General features: G+C 41.9%; 1 protein-coding gene across 2 annotated transcripts; it reads left to right on the top strand.

The window, feature by feature from the left end:
* The first annotated feature begins 940 nt into the window (after positions 1-940).
* Positions 941-8,437, top strand: casp7 (caspase 7, apoptosis-related cysteine peptidase). 2 transcript variants are annotated; one of them, XM_086194720.1, is made up of 7 exons: positions 941-1,068; positions 1,361-1,476; positions 4,492-4,643; positions 4,733-4,861; positions 6,229-6,404; positions 6,606-6,744; positions 6,839-8,437. In XM_086194720.1, the coding sequence occupies exons 2-7, from the start codon at positions 1,361-1,363 to the stop codon at positions 7,063-7,065; spliced, it is 939 nt and encodes a 312-aa protein (XP_086050846.1). In that variant the 5' UTR covers positions 941-1,068; the 3' UTR covers positions 7,066-8,437. The 2 variants fall into 2 exon arrangements, with proteins under 2 accessions (XP_086050846.1, XP_086050847.1); XM_086194721.1 differs by having other exon boundaries at positions 1,067-1,188.

Raw genomic sequence — 8,437 nt, 5'->3', positions numbered from 1 at the left:
CCACCACCACCCCCACTTTGGAGCATGACAGAGGACTGGCTGAGTACAGCTGTCTGTCTGCAGGAAGAGAGAGAGAGAGAGACAGAGAGAGAGAGAGACAGAGAGAGAGAGCATGACAACGTTCAGATGTCACTGTATGTGTGTAATGATCCTGAGTTGGACAACTAGTCCAACTCTGCATGGGCACTTGATAATGACACACAGAAATAAGTGGAAGAGTGACACACTGCATTATAGCTATAAATAGAACAAGGTAAACACCCACAGTCATAAATTAATCGATAATATATCTATATCTATATGTCTCTATATAAAAATACATATGTGTGTGTTTGTGTGTTAATATTAGATTTAATTGTTTCTCTGCTCTGATATAGTCAAATTCCTTGTATAACACACCATTAGCTGACTCTAATGTGTGTATATATATATATATATATATATATATATATATATATATATATATATATGTATATACACATCTACATCACATCACATCTACATCTGTAGCCCCCACGCGACCCTTAATAGGAACAAGTGGAATGATGGATGGATGGAGGGATATTACATCAAATATCATGTATAATATTCATGATAATAATAATGTTGTTCTACATTAATTCACTATCAAAATATATGTTCTCTGCTAAGCGTACAGGTTTGGTTACTGATATATCATGATGTGAATGAAGAAGATGTGTATAGAATTTTCTCATATGAATCATTTAATATCGCAGCTACATGGTTTGAAATGACCGAATTATTATAAATAAATGTGTTGGAATGTATTTGTCTTTTTGTGAAGCTGTTCGGGGACTGTTGTTGTTGACAACTGTGTGCGTATCTTGGCCACTATAACGCAGTTAACGTGTCCTGGCTGGAATGAAAGTCTGTGGCTGCAGACTTGAGTGACGCACGGCTGTGACGTATTTACGCACCTCCAGAGAGAGAGAGAACTCTTCAACTTTGACGTACTTTCGTTTTCAGAAGTTCTCTTTGAAACAGAAACTCTTCAATACTCTTCTTTTTTTCCGCTGTAGATAGACTGAGTGGGCTCGTTTCGCAATTGTAAGTCGACGCAAATGTAATTTAGCTGCTCATGAGTTTAAAATAGTAATGACGTAGCAGCGAGGAGTATCTGTCCGGTTTGATGCTAACACCCAGGAACACAGCTAGCGAGCAACATAGGTGATAATTGTTATTGAGTAGCGACTCATTCCAGAGCTGATATAGCGTTCAAATTTGATGCAAATGAAGCGAATCAAACTTTATAAACTTTAGAGTAGAGTCATTCAACTTTCTGAACGGAATGTTAAGTAGACCACGAGATAAACTGCATTTAATGTCCCCTCGTGTCTAGATGGCCAGAGAAGCTGCCGAATCGACTGAACTTGGAGAAGAATGTGAAAGGAAGCTGGAAGGAGATCAAACAGACGCCAAACCGGATCGCCGGGGCAGATTTCTTCTGTTTGGAGGGTGACTTCCTTTTCCTCTCCAGTATTCACACAGTACACAAACACAAATGTATCCCAAATTAAAAAAAAAAAAAAAAAATCAGCTCTCATGGAGTGTTTGTGTGATCGTGCACATGAAACTAGCTTTGACTTCCATGACGAGTCACGCACCACTGAAGCATAGAGCATGACGACTGCAAAGAGACATCCAAGATAAGGTTTAAGAATGAGAAGTTTCTACCATGATTTTTTTACAGTCCAGCTGCCCCAAATGTTTTGATACCTTTTGTCAGACAGTAGGACATCAGAGTGTGTGTGAAGGGGTGGGTGGGGTCAGCCTAACTGTTGGGGGGGTATGGATGCAGCCTATGGAGCTCTGTTGATTTGACTGTTGAGGCTGCAAACTGTTTCCTGTTTTTTTTTTTTTTTTTTTTTTCCCTTTTCAGATTGTGGTTTAAAAGTGGTTTCACCTCCTTTGCTGCAGCCTGTTACTTCATCTGTTGTCCTCAGGGGCTGTCACGCAGGAAGTGTCTTTGTGGTTGTCTTGTGGTCTCACGTTTCACCCCTGGTCATTCTAGTGCTGATTACCTTATTGTTCTATGAAAGAGAGGATGTAGTTTTTTTATGTAATATTATAATATCCTGGGAGGGGCGGCATGGCTCAGATGTAGTGTGGCTGTCTAGTAACCGAAGGGTCGCTGGTTCGATCCTCACTTTCCCCTGGTGACCACGTCGAAGTGTCCTTGAGCAAAATACTGATATTGACCATACTGATGGCCCTGCGAAGGATGGGCAACCCGTCTAGGGTGAACCCAAACTCTCACCCAATGTCAGCTGGGATAGACTCCACCCCCCCCCCCCCCACCCCCCACCACGAGACCCTTAATAGATAAGCGGTATAGAAAATGGATAGATGGATAGTCATGTAACTGACTTTTTTCTTTACATTGTTTATTGTTCATGGTTGATACATTAATCACTGTCAGTGTCTTCAGAGATTACCAGAGTGTAAATTCTGATGCACTCGCCTTACTTGACGACTGGGGAGTCATCTCTGTTTATTGCAGTCCGACTCACAAGGTGGCGCTGTGAAATATATTGTGGAGGAACACTTGTTAAGTTCATCTGAAACACCGGTATTTAAAAAAGAAGGCCTGTGTTCCCGGTGTGAGTCTGATATCTATGAAAATAAGAGATTTAACTTCTATTTTTAATTTTCTTAAACCAGCATCATAGTGTGTTGAGAAATGAGCAGGTACTTGATACTTAAGTGCTGTAACGATTATTGCATAGCCTCTTAGATGTGGCTGCCTTGCTGTCAGAGGCATGACCAATGAATAGATCAATTTTGGAAAAAAAATCCTCATTGTGGTATTTTTTGAGCTGATTTTGCAATTTTAAAATGATTTATGACATTAAAGGGAATATAAATGTTTACATTGGGGATTGGTATCAAACAAAGAAGTTTGTAGAATATTATGTGTAGCTAGGCCATCTTTGCAGGACTATAATTATTTAAAATGGTATTTGATCCAGTATTAGCTTTTAACAAATATTGTGCCTTTTCGTGATTTTGGAAAATACAGTAAGCCATCTCGGGGCTTTGATTTCAGTTCAATGGTTCAGTTAGATTGCGCAGCTCTAGTGTGATGCCTCCGCTGTCATGCCTATAAATATAAAGGAATAAAGATGCTGTACGTGATTCCGAATCCTGTTTTGTGCATTTGTAATGGAGCTGAAATGATGTAAGATGCAGGCCAAAGTGTCAGGTGTAAAAGTAGGCCTGCTGGTGCAGGTGGATTCTGCCTGTCAGCACAGGAGCAACTTGTTGCCCTGTCTGACCTCAGCAGGCAGCGAGGTGTAGGGGCCGTGTGTGAATAGGCTTTTAGAAAGCACTGGTGTGATGGCGAGGCTGCTGACTCAGGGGGCTCACAGTGCGCCGCCCCTGTCCTCAGCGCCCACTGGCCCAGTCAGGTCTCCATCCAGTACAGAGAGCATGTCAGGATCCTAGCACACTGCCAAAAATTAAACTGCCAGCTCTGGAGAAACAAACTCTTTTGGGGGAAAAAAGAAACGAGACAAAACCAACGCGTTTCAGATGCAGAGTGGCGTAGCACTTAATGACGAACCCAGGTAAGAGAAACGCCATATTCCTCTTCACCCTCCTCCTCTTTCTGCCCTGCCCAGCCCACAGCAAAACAGAGGCGCAGCTCTTTGCCCACCCTCAGCTGGTCGGTACAGTAGGTGGCACAATTTGGAGGTGGGAGGGGGGGGCCCGCCGAATCACATGTTTAATAGTATATGGCTGGGCTGCTTTTGAGTGTATGTGCATGAGGCTGCGTATTGTTCCGGTGCTTGAGTAACCTGATGACTAGGCTCTTCTGGAACAAGCCTGGATTTTGTGAGCCCCCAATGGGCCGCTGATGGTTACGCTATCTGGATGGATCTTTCAAAGAATGGAAATATGGCAGCTGTGCCAGAATTGCCACTCGAAGATTTCCTCTCGTTCAATCTACATTGATCTGCCTCAGATTATTATTATTATTTTGTTTTATATTTGCGTTCAGCAAAAATGCTCTAGTTTTTTTTTTGGTTTACCTGATGGTGGATTACTGCGACCAAATTTGGCCGTCAAGTTAATGCCTTATTTGAAAGTGTATGTAGTTTTTGGTGTCTGACTAAGTGCTGTGAAGCAACCATGATATGCTGGATTATTTTGGCTAAAAGTCATGATTTTAACTATGCTAAAAGGTTGATGAGCACATTAGTTAAAAAGAGTCCTTTTTAAACTCATATTGCCTGGTCATTGTTGTTTTCCTTCACAGTACTAATTGATTTTGCTGTATTTTGTTTAATTGTTTCTTGTAAATCTAAATGACAGTATTGCCTTAGACAAAAGTAGCAGCCTTGGCAACATTATTTTAATTGTTTGCTATCAGTTACAGCTTTTAAGGAAATAATCTTGTGCTTCTTTGAATTATCCCGAATTTACCGAGTGTTGACCCTGTTTATCGTTCTGCTTCTCTGACTCTTTCAGTAAGAAGAATAAGGATGGCCAGACGCGGGAGCAGGACTACTCTTCTGAAAGCCATTACAGAATTGTTTCACCAACATTCCAGTATAAGATGAGCCACCAGCGAGTGGGCAAGTGCATCATCATCAACAACAAAAACTTTGATGAAAAGACAGGTACAGCCAACCCCCTCGTACAAGTAGATCCAGCGTTACTCAGTGTGAAAGCGTAAGGAGTGTGTGTTCTAAGGAGTGTGTGTCTACAGGGATGAATGTACGCAATGGCACGGACCGAGACGCAGGCGAGCTGTTCAAGTGCTTCAAGAGTCTGGGCTTCGACGTTTGCATCTACAACGATCAGACGTGTGAGAAGATGGAGCGTCTTCTTAGAGAGGGTGAGTATTCTGCTCCTTGTTGCATTGACTGCCAGTTTGTTGGGTTTTTTTTTTTTTTTTAACCCTTTTATCCTTTTTCTGTCAGCCGGGACGAAACACACAGCAATTCTGATCTGATTGCTGTACTTCATAAGTGACCTTTTTTATACGCATCACGAAAAAGTTGAGAATTTTCTTTCTGGTACTGAAAAGAGGGGCTGGTTTTGTGCCTCACACACTAGCTTTTAGTTGTAACCTACCCACACTGAATTGTTACATTAATCAGTTTAAACATATTGGATTTAAGTATTTTCATTTTAGGTAATTTGAAAAGATTTTGAATGATGAGAAGCACAGATATATCTTAAGGTTTGCGGCAAACTATATAATTATCATAGTACAGTTATTAGCTGTAAGATTACATTTAAAAAAACATAACTTAAAGTGTTTGATGTCAAAACTACCTGGTAAGACAGCAGGGGGTACTTTTCTAACTCGGTGTCACTATTCAGCGTCTTATTTTATTGCTTTGCCAGTTTTAATGAAAGATGGGACTTCAGTAGCACCAACAAATCTCTTCTGTTCCCTATGAGTACTGTTTCTTTAATGGCCTCTAAGTGACCCAAGCGACATTGAGGCCTGACTAGTTGGTGATCGTGTCTATCAGGAAAGATGCTGTCATGGTCTACTTACATGGTCTTGGTTATAAAATTATTACAGAAGACATTTGAAAATCAGACACACTGTTATGAAGTGTAGTCGGCTTATTTGTGTACTCCTGATGGTGAACGTTCTCCACTGTGGAGCTTTTCACATTGTTTTTTGCATTGTTGAAAATCAAGTCAAGGTTTTGTTTTTGTTTTTTTTTCTGTGGGTCACGCTGGCTTAACTTAGTTTAACATTGCGTTCTTCATGAATTTTGAAGCAACCGTGCATCTTAAAAACAGCGGCTGCTGACAAGTTGTTAAATATCTTGACTCAGAAAACAGAAGTGGTTCAAGATTTAGTTGTGGTTGGTTGACGGAAACAGGTCATCCCTGCAGAGCTTTATTGAAATAGAAAAACACAAACCCAGTTTGGATTGAAACTAGATGAGGGGACTGGAAAGCACAGACATCCACTGCTAGTTTTTACACTGTCCTGTTGACTGAAGGGCAGGCGAATAAACAACGCAACCAGCAGATACAGGTGAACACATATCCTTCATCTATGTTTGAGACTTTTCACTTCATTTTGTCTCAGCAAATTTTAGTCTGTAACTTAGATGCTACTTCAAATTCTTCAAGAACTGTGGCGAACAAATAAAAAGTTGTACAAATTTCAGTGTGGACCATCATCAACTGAGCAGTTTAATGAGGCCTAAGTGTGTGTTTGTGTGTATGGGTCAGCCTCGGAGGAAGACCATAGTGACAGCTCGTGTTTCGCCTGTATCCTGCTAAGCCACGGCGAGGAGGGCATGATCTACGGCACAGACGGCGCCATGCCCATCAAGACCATGACCTCGCTGTTCAGGGGCGACATGTGCAAAAGCTTAGTGGGAAAGCCCAAACTCTTCTTCATCCAGGTAAGCGATCCTGCAGTTTAACATGATGTTGATAAGGCAGAGTGAAATGGCCTCTCCTCCCAAAGGAGAAGGATAAGAATTACTCTGTGTTTCCTCTCCCCGTTTTTTAAAAACAGTTAATGTTTTTAATTGCTTCACCAGGTCATCGTTGAGAAAGCTACTCAGGATCACAATGAAATGTCATTTCATTTACTTCACCAGGCTTGTCGGGGTTCTGAATTTGATGATGGTATACAGACAGATTCGGGTCCGCCGAACGATACCCTGGAGACCGATGCTAATCCAAGACATAAGATCCCTGTAGAGGCGGATTTCCTCTTCGCCTACTCCACCGTGCCAGGTAATCAACTGAGTCTTTGTTTATTGGAGTGTATACAACTTGTGTTACGTTGAGCCGTCTTTCTTGTAATTCACGCTGATGATAATTTTCCCAGGGTATTACTCATGGAGAAACCCTGGGCGTGGCTCTTGGTTTGTTCAAGCACTGTGCAACGTCCTCAACGAGTTCGGCAAACAGCTGGAAATAATGCAGATCCTGACACGTGTCAATTACATGGTGGCCACCAGCTTTGAATCCTGGTCTGAGGACCCACGCTTCAGTGAGAAGAAGCAGATTCCCTGCGTGGTCTCCATGCTGACGAAAGAACTGTATTTCAACTAACTGCCTCTCCTCTTCCTCGGACTGACGCGACTGACCAGACCGGACTCTTTCAGGGACTGATTATGTGGACAAAACATTCAGGGATGATTCAGGCCCAGCAGGACGATGCACATCTGAAGTACACGTGTAGTTGGGCCTGAAAACAAGCACTCTGTTAGAAAAGACAAGTATTTATAGTGGCACTCCGCGTTCACGTGTTGATGGTGAAACTTCTTCTTCAGGTTATTCTTCAAAAATAATGGCGTCACATTTGATCCGATCTTTGTCGAAAGGCATTGTGAAATATCCATGTTCTTCTACCAACCTGGGAAATTTGCTGCCAGTTTTTGTGGGTTCGGGGAATCATATCTGAATATGCGTCTCTCCATTTTCCATCATTTGTAGTTGATGCTAATGGGAACTGTAGATGCTAAAAGGAACTGTGCTGTACCTGTATGTGCTAAGCTAAGCTAACTAGCGACTAGCCTACACACACACACATGTGAGGAGTGCAAATCTTCTCATGACAATACAGGGTATGACAGGCAATAAGGAAATTCCTTTGAAAAGCCTCCGTGAGTTAATGCTGTTCTTATGTTATTTTATTATGTCATGAAGCTAAAACAGCCGAAGATGCACCTATCAGTCTGTAAAAATTTAGGAAGCAAATTGAAAGTCATATGATTGCCATATGAGAAATGAGGGACCTACTTTGATCACTAATCCTGTCAAGACTGCAGCTGGAAAATGGATCAGACTACTCTTTAGCTATCTGTGTTTTAATGTTTTTCAGCTGTCATTTGTCCGACTACGAGACAAAAGAAAAAGACGGCGCTCTAGTGAGCAGAAACATAACTTGAATCTCTTGCAAGAGGCTCGGTGTTTTGGCCTTCCAGGCAAGTTCAAGTTGTTAGCATCATGCTGGCATCCTCAGGTTCTTTCATGTCCCATGAAGTGGGTAAATGTTATGTGAAAAAATGTCCTATATGTCAGCCAAGGAAGGTGTCAGCTTTTGCTGTGTAATGATTATTCTTTATAAGATCTTGGGTCAAGTGCATGGTGTATAAAGTCCAACCCAGAAAAGTGAGGATCATTTGAGACTTTGGCCCTTTTCTCCCCATGGCGAGTTAAAAGAACACACCTGCTTTTGGGGGAAGAACGCTTCTTTGCCATCTTCCCCAGAGCCAGAGTAGAGGACAGATACTCTTCTTGACTTTTGATAGAGGTATGCTAACACTTCCCAGCCATTACTGTTCATTTCGCTAAGCTAACTGGTAGCCAGCTATCTATGGCTCCCTATGTAGCAAAGAACAAACATGGGTATCTTTACTATTGTCTGGATCTGGGGAGGATGCAGAAGTACATACCCCCCCCCCCCACCACCACCACCACC

Source organism: Aulostomus chinensis, chromosome 23 (genome assembly GCF_037954235.1).
Source record: "Aulostomus chinensis isolate RoL2024-O1b breed Wild chromosome 23, RoL_Achi_v1.0, whole genome shotgun sequence".
In the NCBI taxonomy this organism is placed as follows: Eukaryota; Metazoa; Chordata; class Actinopteri; order Syngnathiformes; family Aulostomidae; genus Aulostomus; species Aulostomus chinensis.
This window is presented reverse-complemented; position numbering and strand designations above follow the sequence as displayed.

Coding starts and splice junctions, on each gene's coding strand:
- casp7 (XM_086194720.1), top strand. CDS start 1,361: ATGGCCAGAGAAGCTGCCGAATCGACTGAACTTGGAGAAGAATGTGAA. Junction 6,405..6,605: donor CCAAACTCTTCTTCATCCAG/GTAAGCGATCCT, acceptor TTACTTCACCAG/GCTTGTCGGGGTTCTGAATT. Junction 6,745..6,838: donor CGCCTACTCCACCGTGCCAG/GTAATCAACTGA, acceptor TAATTTTCCCAG/GGTATTACTCATGGAGAAAC.